The 16,735-nt window shown below is 42.6% G+C and overlaps 1 pseudogene and 2 gene segments (V, D, J or C); 1 reads left to right on the forward strand and 2 right to left on the reverse strand.

The window, feature by feature from the left end:
- Window positions 1-1,634: 1,634 nt before the first annotated feature.
- LOC125310958 lies at window positions 1,635-11,979 on the reverse strand (annotated as a pseudogene).
- Window positions 3,997-4,583, forward strand: LOC125310171. The segment is given in 2 exon segments: window positions 3,997-4,054; window positions 4,240-4,583. Coding segments are annotated over 2 exon segments (393 nt in total).
- Window positions 11,980-15,039: 3,060 nt separating the features above from the next.
- Window positions 15,040-15,532, reverse strand: LOC125310959. The segment is given in 2 exon segments: window positions 15,040-15,380; window positions 15,484-15,532. Coding segments are annotated over 2 exon segments (390 nt in total).
- Between the last annotated feature and the right edge of the window lie 1,203 nt (window positions 15,533-16,735).

The following is a 16,735-nucleotide window of genomic DNA, read 5'->3' on the forward strand; positions in this document are numbered from 1 at the left end:
AGGTGGTGGCAATTTTTTTATTGGCATATTTCCAAAATGGCTGCCAAAATAATATAAAATATGAATAGCATATCTCTGCACCTAATGGGTCAATTTTGATGGTTTTCAAATCAAAGGTTATCTAGGAGTACATTTTCTAAAGTGAATGAAAAGGTTGTAATGATCAGGTGATGGTAATTTCTGGCCCAACATGCAACAATAAAAATCATTATCTCCAATGGTTTGTTATTCACTTGCTAAATAAAATTGAGAAATTGGTTGTAGTGTTGATCAAAGTAATTTTACCATCTGGAACTATTCTACACTATGGCTGCATTATTTGGGAAAAATATCTAATTGCAATTATTTTTCTGAGATTTTGAGAATCTGGATTGCGATTAGAGATTTTTGATTTTTGAATGTCAATGAATTGATTGACTTCCATATTCCAAATGTCTCTTCAAGTTGTGCAACTTCTGATTGGTAAGCATGCCTGGTGCATGTCAGTGCCATCTGTGACTCTGCCATCAATCATTATGTTAAGCCCGCCTAACGTCTCTATACACGATGTGATTGGCCCTATCGAAGTTTAATTTTTCCAGCTCGCAAGCCAACGGAGACTAGCCCTCTGCAGGCTGCTGTTAGGGTGTGTCTAGATTTCTAGGCTAGTAGCATAAACTACTGTAACTAAACGTAATTAAAAAAACTTAATGTAATTAAAACTAAATACCATCATCATGCAATGGCATGTCCTGCAATACCTGAGTTGGCCTGAGTGAAAGTACAGCCGTGTAACTGAGCACAGCTGTCCCAGTGCAGTTTGTGCCTGTAGGTGTAACCCAGGAAACAGAGCAGTCTGTGGGGGAAACTTGGATTTGCATTGCCAGGCCTGAGTGGGTCTGCTAGTCCCAGAACAGAGCAGCACTATCGCCAGATGTTCAAGTGTTCTCAAGGGATTTACATGAGGGCACATTACACACAGTAAAGTCAGACTGATGAGGGAGTTCTAGAGTTTATAATGGATTCATCAGCATTTCTGTACTTTTTAAGGTCTAATTGGTCTTTTATGATGGTAGAGAAGGCAGGTTATTCATTAACTCTGTTGATTAAATCTGAAAACCTCCTACTGAATTTTAGTTATGAATTGAAACATGTCATCATTAAGAATTAAATTTTTTCATTTTTTCAAAAGAGCACATCAACATCGAATTTTCCTTCATAGTTCGTTATGATATTGGAATAATTCCCCATATGATGTTGAACTATAACTGTGTAAATGGGTTAATTAAAGTTAGTTTATGACTAATAGTAGGATTCCCGATATTTATAAAGAACAAGACTACAATTGCCAGTCTCTTATTATCAAACTCCTTTATTAGTACTTTTTTGAAACACATGAAAGGTTCAACGCTACACATATTTGAGATGATCAAGAAAGACAGTCACAGAGGAGACTCTAGGAGCAGTCTGATTTCTTCAGGATCTCAGTGACGGTCTGGGAGCCCTGCTTTGCCTACTTGAGGTCACTGCGTGCCCCTGGTTCCATTCCTGAGAGGGAGGGTCAGGGTGCTGCTCCAGCTGTACAGGGCAGGTCCTTCTGTGGGCCAAAGACACTGGTGTCCTCGGCTCCTGCTGCTCCCCCGCTACCTTCCAGCTCAGCCCAGTCGGTGGGGGAAGCCTCCATTAGCCAGGCACATCACCGTGGCTGAAGTCCCGCTGGTGTGCAGGGGGGGCAGGACTGTGAGTTTGGGACGGGTGTCACCTGAGAAATGAACCAAAGAGGTAGAGAGAGGAATAAAGAGGTTGTCTGTTGAGAAACATCAATACCTCTCTACACATGATATTACAGATGCTATATGACAGTAGGCCCACATGCTGTTATAGATACACTGGATCTTGTTCAGAAGATCATATTTTTTAATCAGTATGGATTAACCAAGCATGAGCAGGTTGATGTAATTAGCAACTGGTAACATCAGCACATTGGCTCAAAAGATATGTCGAAGAAGACTGAGACTTATAGCAATAAGAACAGAATATTGTGTAGAAATGTCCCAGTCCAAATAAAAGCTTCAGAAGTTTTAAGTTAATTTGGGTCTGACATCATCCATTTTCTGACTCACAACAGGAGACAAAAATATAGTGAAATATTAATAGAAAAACTAACACCAGTACTGTTGCAGCTACTAGAGTTGCCAGATGTCATATCACAAAGCTAAGAACAATGAGACTTGAAACAATCTCAGTCCAAATAAAAGCATCAGAAGTTTTAGAATTTTAGGTTTGACTCACAGTTGGATAAAAAAATTGTGAAAATATTAATAACAAAACGAATAATGTTGTAGAACTAACACCAATAATGTTGCAGGTTAGGAGATGTCACATCACAAAGTCTAACATCACATATTTTCTGAAAACACATGCATATGATAGGCAATCTAACATACAAATCCGACAACATTACAGTTAAATAAACCAGTTTGAGTTGCAAATACATAGCATAGCATAACAATTTACCCAGAAGAAATGAAATTCATAATAAGATCTGTTCTTTGTCTAGCCTTTCTCTCCTAAAAATAAATACTTTTTTCTCTTTTCTTGTATGTCTCACTTTCCACTCCTATGACATTGTGTTCCAATAGTCTTCCGAGTTCTAGCGCAAGTGTAATTCACGTTCTATAATCTATTGTTCTACTCCTTATTTCTCCTAAATACAGTTGAAGAGAAATGGGACAGAATGCAGAATCTACAAATCTAAAAGCCAATTTTTCTCTGAGACAAAGAAAAGACAGCAACATTTTCTCCTGGGAGAATACAAGGTACTATGGATAAACGGCTTAGACCTACAGTGGTGTACAGAATAGAAAATAATAGATTAGGGTAGAGTAGAATAGAATAGAATATTAGAATGCTCCAAAAATATGACCGTTTACTTACTTCCAACGTCAAGTCTAGTGCCGCCTCCAAACGTGTACCACAGTGATACAAACACTATCAGTGGGCGTACAAAAACCCTCCTCTGAGGCGCACAAGCAACATACCTTCAATTTCTGATATCCCAACAAAATTCATCCAGCAAAGATTTGCCAATCACTTCACCAGGGGCTAAGATTCCCCACCAATCACCAGTACACACAATGAACTCAGTTTTTCACATTATGACCAAACTCAGAGGCAGGTTTATGACTAATCTATTCTTAAATAAAGCGCATCATTGCAGAATATATAAAAATGACACATATGAAGGCTTTTTTTTACCAAAATACTAAGATGTAGTCAAAGATGTTATGTTAAAGATGAAAGCAGGACTTACTTCCAACATCGAGTCTTGTGCCTCCACCAAAAGTCCACCACAGTGATACAGACTCATAGAGACGCTGTACAAAAACCTCTTCACGGCTCAGCGACTGTGACTGGCAGTGCAATATACCGTTACAGTGAGGGCAACATGTGTTAGCAGATCTCCAATTCAGTCATAGTTTCAGGTTTAGATTTTATTTTCAGTCTTTCATCCAAGTTAATTTTTCCCCCTCATATCTTCTTTACCAATACTACAATGCGTTTGCACAAACGATATACAACTTCATAACAAGATTACATTACAAAAGCAGATATTTTACAGTGAGCATTGTAGGCTTCAGTAGTGGATGTGTTTGAATGTGGTCATTCCTGATGGAGAAATCAGATGCTCTTTAATATCACTTGATAATAATTTTTGCAGCATTTTGTATTATTTCTGCCATACTCCATTCCATCATCCTGGGGCTCCTGCAGTCCAGCTGTGGATCTGAGGATTGTTTAGTCAACAGTTGCCAAACACACCAGTTGGTTACTGCTGGGAAATAGAGACTAAAACATTTAAACAGTTTTCTACAGTTGTGGAGTCTTCTTTTTCTGGGAACTGAAGGCACCAGTCTGACAGGAGTTATATTTGCATAACCAAACTGAACATTTTGACCTTCAGCGCTTTATATCTCAGAGAGAGGACTGGAACACCATCGTTGTGGAGAACACAAATCTGACAACATGTCTTTTCTCATCAGATTCCTCTGGGCACTCCTGTTCTGCATTCCAGGTAAAACCACCACATGATGCCTATTTTAAATTATTTTTTCTGCCAAATCAATTTATTGGTGATTGATCCAGTTATGGCAGTGATGACCACATTAGGAGCGACATAATGACAAAGAGAGAGGGTGGGATTGGTGTGGGATTACTGTGATCTTGTGTTAATGATGACATCATTCATTTGTGTTCCAGAATGTGAAGGACAGGTCAGTGTGACTCAAACTCCAACAGTGACAGCTGTTCGTCCAGGACAGACTGTGTCCATGACCTGTAAAACCAGCAGTTCTGTCTACAATCCTTGCTACCAATCAGGTGCTCCGTGTCTGCACTGGTACAAGCAGCAGTCTGGAGAAGCTCCCAAACTGCTGATAATTGCTGGTAGTTATAAACATACTGGGACTCCATCCAGATTCAGTGGCAGTGGAACTCACAGTGACTTCACTCTGACCATCAGTAATGTCCAGGCTGAGGATGCAGGAGTTTACTACTGTCAGAGTGCACACTATATCAACAGTAACTGGGTGTTCACACAGTGATAAAGCGCCGTACAAAAAGCTCCCTCAGTCAGGTTCCACATGACTGCACTGCTGCTGCTGGAGCTCCACCCTACTGAAGGAGAAATACACCCACACACTTGTGCTGCAGTGTGTGTGTGTGTGTGTGTGTGTGCGTAATAACACATCTGATTACATGAGGACCCCTGTCCATTACACACTCAGATGTCCATTACACACTCAGATGCCCATTACACACTCAGATTACACACTCAGATGTCCATTACACACTCAGATGCCCATTACACACTCAGATGTCCATGGCACATTGTCCCTACACTCACACAGAAGAGCAACAGAACCCTTTAACAGCAGCACTGTGAGCAGCACAGGCTATGGGACACTGACCAGAGGCTAGAATGGAGGGGACTCACTGCTCTCATTTTCATATTTGTGAATTAACTTTCCCCCTCATATCTTCTCTACAAAGTACATTTGTACAAATGATAAACCTTTATTTTGTATAAATACATTTTATTTAAATATTTTCCTTCCAATATTCATGAATCATGAATTATTTGCCCTATTTGAAGTATTTACAACAATGTTATTACACGGCTCTTCATAGTGCTGCAGAATGCTCCATTTACTTGAATGGGCCTTCCCAACGTTCGGCGGTCTGCTAATTCTGAATAACAGACCGTTTCTAAGTATAACAGACCGCTGTCAAGGAAAATCGGCTTTGTGCTTCTAAGTCAATTCTTTCATATCACTACGCAAGGATTGGAACTTCATTCAAAAGTGAAAGCAGACGGTTGATCAGCTGTGTTCTAAAGAATGTTTGATTCAAGTTCAGCGTGTGTTGTTGTGAACTATTTGTTTCTCAGCAAAAGCCATGATGAAACGGTAACAAATAGGCTATAGCCTAGGCTATGTAGGCTAGAGAGTCATATCGTGGGGAGTTTATCGTGTCGTTTTGGTAAGTAGCCGTGTAATAAGCGGGATAATGTATAGAACGCCGGTCATTGTCGGGAGATAGGTCCCTTCAGGGCGGAACAAGACCCCTCCTCTGCGCGTCGGGGTCCGGTTCGCCCTGTCGGGACCTATCTCCCGTAAATGACCGGCGTTCTATACATTATCCCTTACATATGATATTATGATATTCGATCTTATAAAACATCACCATTCCTCATGCAGATGAGAGATAAAATTCATACAGGCTGCAGTTTCATCCAGATAAGATAAGGTTAGGTGGGATGAACCAATGACTCCCTGATAAAGCCTGCTGGTGTTACTGTCCTGGGTCAGACAGCTGATACAAGGATACAAGGATACAAGGAAGTTTATGGTCACATGCATATAGTTACTGGAAGTAAGAAATGCAGTGAAATTATGTCTGGTGTCAGCCTATTTGTGCAAAGTGGGGGGGTAAAAAGTGCAGTAGAAGAGGGGTTTAGTAGATTAAGTGGCAAGGGCTGCATAAGAAAGGTGGGGGAGGATAGGAATTGGGGGTCACCAACAAGGAGCACCCAAGAGCAACAGGGGCAAGGAAAAACTCCCTTGAAACCTTGGGCAGATCCACGGCTCAAGGGGCTAACCCAACTGCCAGGGGTCTTGGTGTGTGTGTTAGGGGGAATGACAGGGGAGATGGGATAGTGTGCTGTGTATGTGGGGAGAGGGCAGTGTGCAATATGTGTGTTGGAGAAGCTTCCTCATGAGACAATGTGCTGTGTATTGGGGGACAGTGTGCTGTAAGTATGTTGGGGATGTGTGTTGGAGAAGATTTGTGATAGAGCATCCTGCTGGTGCTACTGTCCTGGGTCAGACAGCAGCTGATAGAGCAGCCTGCTGGTGCTATTGTCCTGGGTCAGACAGCAGCTGATAGAGCATCCTGCTGGTGCTACTGTCCTGGGTCAGACAGCTGATAGAGCAGCCTGCTGGTGTTACTGTGTAGCGCCCCAATGCCGTGGTATGTCACATACATATATACTAAATCTCACTCTTTAACTTAAATTTAATTATTCTTTAAATATTTTTTAGGTTTGGAGAAGTACGCTTTTATGGACTTGTATACGGTTTTTGGACTAAGAATATCTCTAATGAAAGAGTATCAACACCTCAATAAGTATATTCAAAATAGAAATCTTTTACTTTGTAAAAATTGAAAATAAATGAAAATAAAATATGGCATTCCACAATTGTGTCTCATATTCCCTTATTTCACTTTACTTGAAATTGAAAGTTTAAATGTGAAACCTAATTCTCTATTCACACCTTTAAGTTTCCTATTTAAACCCATTTGACATGAACTCAAATAGTTTCCAATGTTAAACCAACTTTAGTTCAATGGGAAATGGCTCCAGTGGAATGATATAATCAAACTCAAATATTCATAAAATGCTAAAGACATCCTTTAAACGTCTAGCACTAATACACATGTAAGCACTCTTACACATATGTGTGTGTGTGTGTGTGTGTGTGTGTGTTACATTTGGTTGAACAACCGTTGTTGCAGGAGCAGTGTGCACTAATACTCTCAGAGTGTAGAGGCTTGTTTTTAGCGTTTACCTTCTTTACTTCCAGACAACATCAAATCTGTAGGACCTGGTGACCAATAGCATTATCACAGCGTCTATTAGCTACGTCACACTAAGCATTAGCCTACAGAGGACACTTTAACCTGTTCAGTCAACATACACAACTGTAAGTGTAATAATATAGCTGCAAGCAGCAATGTGGGGGCCAAGCAGTGCGCTTTAGCAGGAATGGCGTTGCCATGACATGAGCAAGCACTAACAGCAAGTTTGACTGCAATTGGATAAAGAACGACTGAGAAATAAGCTCATTTACTTTGTTATAGTGCCCCTAGAGGCGACAATTACACCAATGTCCTTGTGCGTTCTCACAATCAGCTACCATGTCCCTGGACTTCATACACCAAAGAGTTGCTGAGATGTGAGCTCAATTTGTGTATTACAGCACCCCTAGAGGCCAAATGAGACCACTTTCCTTGAATGTCCTCACAATCAGCTACTTTGTCTCTGTATTAAGTTTGGACTTCATACATCAAAGCGTTGCTGAGATACAAGCTCACTTCCTATATTGCAGTGCCCCCTATAGAGGCCAAATGATGCCAATTTCCTATTGAGTCATCACAATCAGATACCAAGTCCCTGTACCAAGTCTGGACTTCATACATCAAAGTGTTGCTGAGATACAAGCTCACTTCCTGTATTGCATCGCCCCCTGTAGAGGCCAAATAATGCCAATTTTCCTAGTGCGTCCCCACAATTAGGTACCACGTCTCTATATCAAGTTTGGACTTCATACATCAAAGCGTTGCTGAGATACGAGTTCACTTCCTGTATTGCAGCGCCCCCTATAGAGGCCAAATGATGCCAATTTCCTTGTGCGTCATCACAATATGGTAACAGGTCCTTATACCAAGTTTGGACTTTGTACATCAAAGCGTTGCTGAGATACATGCTCACTTCCTGTATTGCAGCGCCCCCTATAGAGGCCAAATGATGCCAATTTCCTAGTGCGTCCTCACAATCAGATACCAAGTCCCTGTACCAAGTTTGGACTTCATACATTAAAGCGTAGCTGAGATGTTAGCCCACTTCCTGTTAGGTGGCATCATGGCCATGTGTGATTGGTTATCACGGGCAAATAAACTTGAAATTAAAAAAATTGACAAGTATCGTTTGTGCGGCTCGGGCAGAAGATCATCTCCGCCAAGTTCCGTGAAAATCGGATGAAATTTGTAACCGCTGAAACTTTTTGTAGAGTTTGGACTAAATCCAATATGGCGGAGGTCCAATATGGCGGAAAGTGACGTAATAGGGGTCATTGAACTTAGGTCGGCCCAGGGATTCCAACGGTGCCTGATATGTGAAAATCGGACGCGCCGTTCAATGGTCACATGCGTGAATGCAATCCAGGTTCGACCCATTGGTGGCGCTAGAGTGTTGGGCATAGAGTTCTGGAAATTGGTGAGAGTGATAATGGGACAGTGTTGAATCAATGTGCCAAATTTCATAACTTTAGACCCAGCGGTACAATTTTCGGCCAGATTTTGACCTGTTGGTGGCGCTAGATGGCTGGGTTTAGAGGTCCGTAAATGAGTGTGAGTGGTCAGAGGAGTGTCCCGAAACTTTCTGCCAAAAAATCTGCACTTTTTAGCCAGGTGTTCTATGGGCTGCCATAGACTCCAATGGCAGAAGTGTAATAATAGGAAAAGCTAGTAACTCAATCTTCGCAGCTTCGCTGCTTGGCCCCCAATAATGCATTACATATTAGACAAACTCTGTGAAAGTTCATATAATCTGGGTGACGTGTAACATTTGCCTACAGATGATGTTTTGCATCAGTGCTGGACGCCTCAGTGCCCTAGGAGTGTTTATACTGCAGCCTCAGTAGTGCACATGTGTGAGTTCAGCCTGTCAGATCTGAATGGACAACAAGATGCCTTTAGCTCTCATCCTCATCTGGACACTCACTCTCTACTGCCAAGGTAGGGCTGATGGACACAGAGTACAGCAGGCTATGATGACCACATCAGGAAGACTGTTTTAAAGAGACATAATGACAAAGAGAGAGGGTGGGATTGGTGTGGGATTACTGTGATCTTGTGTTAATGATGACATCATTCATTTGTGTTCCAGAATGTGAAGGACAGGTCAGTGTGACTCAGACTCCAACAGTGACAGCTGTTCATCCAGGACAGACTGTGTCCATGAGCTGTAAAACCAGCAGGGATGTGGGAACCGCTTTTGGTGCTCCGTGTCTGCACTGGTACAAGCAGCAGTCTAGAGAAGCTCCCAAACTCCTGATCTATTCAGGCAGTTATAAACATACTGGGACTCCATCCAGATTCAGTGGCAGTGGTACTAGAAGTGACTTCACTCTGACCATCAGTAATGTCCAGGCTGAGGATGCAGTTTACTACTGTCAGAGTTACCATAGTGGTGGTGTGTTCACACAGTGCTAAAGTGCCGTACAAAAAGCTCCCTCAGTCAGGCTCCACATGACTGCACTTCTGCAGGTGGAGAGCAGAGAACACAAGTGATGGGATGTGTGTGGGTGTGGACCCATATGTCCACTGCATGGTCCCACTATGTGGCCATCACCAGATGCAGATGAAGGGGATCTCTGCAGTCTCTTCACTGTTATCTTCACTGTTAACTGAACCATGTAACTGTGGCACTGGGGGGGTGTAGTCGTCCTCAGTCCACTGCTGACGTCCGTGGAAGCGAGTGAGGGAAATTTGGTCTCTGCATTTATCCCAATCCGTGAATTACTGAAACACTCAGCACACAGTGAGGTGAAGCACACACTAATCCCGGCGCTGTGAGCTGCCTGCTACAACAGCGGCGCTCGGGGAGCAGTGAGGGGTTAGGTGCTCAATGGCACTTCAGCCATGCCTACTGGTCGGGGTTCGAACCGGTAATCCTCCGGTTACAAGTCCGAAGCGCTAACCAGTAGGCCACGGCTGCCCCTTAACACACACACATATCAGTAATATGAGGATGTTGGAATATTAATATTTTAAAGGCCCTCATCAATACAACAGTGGAGTGTATTATAGTGTTGACAGAGAGATATGAAAATACTGAAATATTTTTCATTTCCAATTGCATTATTATTTATGTTTAATAATACGGAGTGTCTATTTACACCCCTGGTACAAATAGCCTTACACCTTACGGCCACACAGCTGAGCTATTCATACCCTGTGACATAACAACAAAAAGACGTTGCTCATGTGCACAAAAAACATGGCGGATATTCATTTTTCATCAGCAGGAAGTGAAGAATTCTGAAAGGTTTCAAATCGTCAGTTTGTTAGTTAACAGAAATTTCGTGAATATGACGTTCAGGCCTATAAACTATAAGTTTACCTGCAAACACTATTTCCTTGTGGAAGCAGATAGTACAGTGGTCACAGACAAGTGCTGACATGTGGGAGACTGGGGTTTGATTCCCGTGTGATGCATTTTGGCAGAGTGAGTGTGCATGTGTACCAATGTCTCTGGACAGAAGGCGCGCAATTTGAACAAGACTCAAACGGTTCTCAAACGGAAGTTTTGATTGCAACAATTAGCTAGTTCGTGCACCAGGGTGTAAATAGCATGCAGTACTATAAACACCAGGGTATGAATAGCATCCACTTCTAACTGTACATTGATGCAAACAACATACCTTATTCAGAGTGTCTATCACACAGCCGAGCTATTCACACCCTGTTACGTAACAAAAAAAAATGTTGCTTGTTTTTAAAAAAAATAAAATATTATTACATTGTGTGATCAATATGCCAGAATAAATGCACAGGGGTGCAAATAGCATATACTGATATTTGTACCAGACGGGGTATTAATAGGACACATTGCTGTGTGCACCGGGGTACGAATAGAATTCACTTCTTATTGCACCAGGGTACGAATAGCACACACTGCTAATTGTACCAGGGGTGCAAATAGCCTTACCCTTAATAATATGGTATTATTTATGGTATTATTTATGTATAATAATAAATAAACATAGTATGTTTGTTTATTTATTTAGGCTGAAAACAAGCTTCTATACTTTTTAGATTATTACCGGACAGCACACTGCTCTTGCAATAACAGTTGTTCAACCGACTTTAACACAGATCCTGTCTATCAGTATTGATGAATCCAACACACATCCTGTCTATCAGTATTGATGATGTTTTCACATGTGCTCTACTGAGTAGAAACACTCTGTGTCACACACACACACACACACACACACACACACACACACACACACACACTGTAGCAATTCGCAGTGCACTCGCAGTGGAGCCTGACAGAGAGAGGTTTTTCTACGGCGCTTTATCACTGTGTGAACACCCGGTTACCACTGACTATATGAATACTCTTACAGTAGTAAACTCCTGCATCCTCAGCCTGGACATTACTGATGGTCAGAGTGAAGTCACTTCTAGTACCACTGCCACTGAATCTGGATGGAGTCCCAGTATGTTTATAACTGCCTGAATAGATCAGGAGTTTGGGAGCTTCTCCAGACTGCTGCTTGTACCAGTGCAGACACGGAGCACCAAAAGCAGTTGTAGACATCCCTGCTGGTTTTACAGCTCATGGACACAGTCTGTCCTGGATGAACAGCTGTCACTGTTGGAGTCTGAGTCACACTGACCTGTCCTTCACATTCTGGAACACAAATGAATGATGTCATCATTAACACAAGATCACAGTGATCCCACACCAATCCCACCCTCTCTCTTTGTCATTATGTCTCTTTAAAACAGTCTTCCTGATGTGGTCATCATAGCCTGCTGTACTCTGTGTCCATCAGCCCTACCTTGGCAGTAGAGAGTGAGTGTCCAGATGAGGATGAGAGCTAAAGGCATCTTGTTGTCCATTCAGATGTGACAGGCTGAACTCACACATGTGCACTACTGAGGCTGCAGTATAAACACTCCTAGGGCACTGAGGCGTCCAGCACTGATGCAAAACATCATCTGTAGGCAAATGTTACACGTCACCCAGATTATATGAACTTTCACAGAGTTTGTCTAATATGTAATGCATTAGATCCCACTTACAGTTGTGTATGTTGACTGAACAGGTTAAAGTGTCCTCTGTAGGCTAATGCTTAGTGTGACGTAGCTAATATACACTGTGATAATGCTATTGGTCACCACGTCCTACAGATATGATGTTGTCTAGAAGTAAAGAAGGTAAACGCTGAAAACAAGCCTCTACACTCTGAGAGTATTAGTGCACACTGCTCCTGCAACAACGGTTGTTCAACCAAATGTAACACACACACACACACACACACACACACACACACACACATATGTGTAAGAGTGCTTACATGTGCGCTAGACGCTAAAAGGAGGTATTTATCATTTTATGAATATTTGAGTTTGATTATATCATTCCACTGGAGCCATTTCCCATTGAACTAAAGTTGGTTTAACATTGGAAAATTGTTTTTAGTTCAGGTCAAATGGGTTTAAATAGGAAACTTAAAGGTGTGAATAGAGAATTAGGTTTCACATTTAAACTTTAAATTTCAAGTAAAGTGAAATAAGGGAATATGAGAAACAATTGTGGAATACCATATTTTTCATTTATATTTTTACAAAGTAAAAGATTTCTATTTTGAATGTACTTATCGAGGTGTTGATACTCTTTCATTAGAGATATTAAACCGTACACAAGTCCATAAAAGCTTACATCTCAAAACCTAAAAGATAGAATAATTACATTTAAGTTAAAGAGTGAGATTTAGTATACTGTATGTATGTGACATACCACGGCATTGGGGCGCTACACAGTAACACCAGCAGGCTGCTCTATCAGCTGTCTGACCCAGGACAGTAACACCAGCAGGCTTTATCAGCTGCTGTCTGACCCAGGACAGTAGCACCAGCAGGATGCTCTATCAGCTGTCTGACCCAGGACAGTAACACCAGCAGGATGCTCTATCAGCTGTCTGACCCAGGACAGTAACACCAGCAGGCTTTATCAGCTGCTGTCTGACCCAGGACAGTAGCACCAGCAGGATGCTCTATCAGCTGTCTGACCCAGGACAGTAACACCAGCAGGATGCTCTATCAGCTGTCTGACCCAGGACAGTAACACCAGCAGGCTGCTTTATCAGCTGTCTGACCCAGGACAGTAACACCAGCAGGCTTTATCAGGGAGTTCAGTCATTGGTTCATTCCACCTAACCCTATCTTCTCTGGATGAAACTGCAGCCTGAATGAATTTTATCTCTCATCTGCATGAGGAATGTTGATGTTTTATAAGATAAATATTAATTATTAATATCATAATACAGGGGTTCTCAAAGTTTTGATTGGTGAGGGCCAATTCAGGAACCCAACATTGAACTGTGGGCCGCCAAAGGGGGGGGGGGGGTTTGTCATGCTGTCATGCTTGTCTGCTTTTAATGAGCAGGTTGCATCTCTACAGTTTATATTTATTGCATTAAACACATTTTAATTCATAACTGAGGCTAAACCTGGCAAATCTTAAGAAAAATTGCAATGCACACACAATCTCTGGGGTTCTCTACCCTCAACAGACAAATTTAGGATATAACAGTTCTGGTTGCAGTCCATTTCAAGTACAAACTTATTTAGAACAAACAGTCTCAGTGTGCCTTGCTTCTTATCAGCATAGGCCTTATTCAGGAGCAATTCCAGCTACCAAAGCACCACAGGAAAACCTGACGGCCACAGAACACCCCTAAACGGAGATTCATTCTTTTCAAAGCACACAGTACAGTTGTACAGTTTCACAGTTGTTATCAGATGTTATCGCGGGCCGCCAGAAATGTTTCCGCGGGCCGCCATTGGCCCCCGGGCCGCACTTTGAGAACCTATGTCATATAATATCATATCATTGTTGTAAATACTTCAAATAGGGCAAATGATTCATGGTTCATGAATATTGAAAGAAAAATATTTAAATAAAATGTATTTATACAAAATAAATGTTTATCGTTTGTGGAAATGTACTTTGTAGAGAAGATATGAGGGGAAAATTAATTCACAAATATGAAAATGAGAGCAGTGAGTCCCCTCCATTCTAGCCTCTGGTCAGTGTCCCATAGCCTGTGTAAATGAGAGCAGTGAGCCCCCTCCATTCTAGCCTCTGGTCAGTGTCCCATAGCCTGTGCTGCTCAAAGTGCTGCTGTTAAAGAATGTGCCATCCTGTTGCTGAGTGTGTCTGGGCCTGTGTGAGTGGGCATCTGTTTTAAGTAGGGGCCACACACTCCTCCCTTCACCTGCAGCTGCATAGTTACTGTTGGCCCCATTGGGAAAGTGTGTAGTGGACATCTGAGTGTGTAGTGGACAGTAGAAGGAGTGTGTAATGGGCATGCATGAAAGTGGGTAATCTGAATTGGGGGTGTGTAATGGGCAAGGAAAAATCTACCAAGGAAGAAAGTGTGTCAAGGGGCTTGCCACAGGGGTCATCTGTGTGTGTAATCTGATTGTGTAATGGGCAATCATGGGTGTGTAGGAGGCATCAAAAATGATGATGCTGTGAACACTCTCAACCGGCTGAAGTGTGGGCATCTGATGGTGTGTATTGGGCATCTGAGTGTGTAATGGGCTGGATCTGAGTGTGTGTTGCAGTCCATGTTAAGTCCCACAGTTGCATGGTTCAGTATTTCATCTCCTGTTATAACAGTGAAGAGACTGGACTCCAACACTGCAGAGATCCCTTCATCTGCATCTGGTGATGGCCACATAGTGGGACCATGCAGTGGATATATCCTCATGTCCTCATGTGAACCACAGAGGTGGACAGCACACACAGGCTGAACTCTCCTCTCCTTTCCATCCTGATTGTGATGATTGTCAGTGTGTTCAGTTGAGCAATCAGACCCCCATCACTTGTGTTCTCTGCTCTCCACCTGCAGTGAGCTCCAGCAGCAGCAGTGCAGTCATGTGGAGCCTGACTGAGGGAGCTTTTTGTACGGCGCTTTAGCACTTTGTGAACAGACCTTTACTGTTGATATAGTGGTAACTCTGACAGTAGTAAACTCCTGCATCCTCAGCCTGGACATTACTGATGGTCAGAGTGAAGTCACTGTGAGTTCCACTGCCACTGAATCTGGATGGAGTCCCAGACTGAAGTGTTTTGGCATGACGGATAATGAGTTTAGGAGCTGCTCCAGGTTTCTGTTGGTACCAGTATAAATCAAGATTTGATTTCCCTGCATCATACACATCACTGCTGGTTTTGCAGTTCAGAGTGACCGATCCTCCCTGTTGAACAGCTTTCACTGCAGGAGTCTGAGTCACAGTGACCTGTCCATAGGACTCTGTAGAGAAAAAGAACCATTGTTAAAACCTCTTATAAACACACACACACAAACACAAACAATATCTCCTGTGCTGCTGGAGAAGTTGTGGTCAGTTTCTTACCTTTAAAGCAGAAGGCAAAAGTCCAGAAGGCTATGAGGATGGGTGTCATTGTTGTGTTATAAAGAATTCTCTAGAATGATGACAGGCTTTCTGTTGCTCTAAAGCGTTTTGAACACACAATATAAATATCCAACTAGAGCTGTCATCCATTCATGCAAATCAACATCTACATGCAAATATTCCTCCAGAACAGCATGAAAGGAGCAAGAGTGGATATGCACTGAAGTACTGATCACTCTTCAGCATCCATCTTGTGGTGAGAAGTTATGAGATGGTATGATGATGACCATATGCCACAAATCACCATCTACTGCATCCTGAGTGTGAGAGTGGCATCCTCCACACCTCTGCTGGCTCGGTAGGCCAACTGCATGAGGTCTATGAGCTTAGATGTTTGAGATGTGAGTTCCTTTATCCCCACATGGCACATGCTCAATGCACTGCTTTAAATGGTGTGAGTTCAGTGGGTCTGAAGTCATTTTAGAGATGTGTTGTGTTACAGTAATTAAACCACTGGGTTGTTTTAAGTTCTGGAACAAGGTGAAATAGAAAAGCAAAGACGTCTCATACAGTATGCTGGTGCCATGGCCCTGGTTATAAAGACGTCTCATACAGTATGCTGGTGCCATGGCCCTGCTTATAAAGACGTCTCACTCATACAGTATGCTGGTGCCATGGCCCTGGTTATAAAGACGTCTCACTCATACAGTATGCTGGTCCCATGGCCCTGGTTATAAAGACGTCTCATACAGTATGCTGGTGCCATGGCCCTGCTTATAAAGACGTCTCATACAGTATGCTGGTCCCATGGCCCTGGTTATAAAGACGTCTCATACATTATGCTGGTGCCATGGCCCTGGTTATAAAGACGTCTCATACAGTATGCTGGTGCCATGGCCCTGGTTATCTGCATGCAGGAGGACTCCAACCCCAGAGAGTATTATTCTACAAACACGTCTTCGGTCCAACAGCTCCACCTACTGGTGGTGTGGTGTTGGTGTTGCTCTGGTGGTGCCTTACACAATAGATATTAGAAAGCTAAATATCACATTGTCCGTCGAATTCTATAGGCCTATGTCACGCATGTGTGTGAGGGCCATATTGCTGGGGGGCCACCTTACTGTCTATGGGCATCACTTGGGGCAAACACCTTACTGTCTATGGGCACTTGGGGCAAAACACTTACCGGGGGCAAACCCCTTACTGTCTATGGACAACACTTGGGGCAACACCTTTATGTCTATGGGCAACA

This window comes from Alosa alosa, chromosome 17, assembly GCF_017589495.1.
Source record: "Alosa alosa isolate M-15738 ecotype Scorff River chromosome 17, AALO_Geno_1.1, whole genome shotgun sequence".
NCBI classification, from domain to species: Eukaryota; Metazoa; Chordata; class Actinopteri; order Clupeiformes; family Clupeidae; genus Alosa; species Alosa alosa.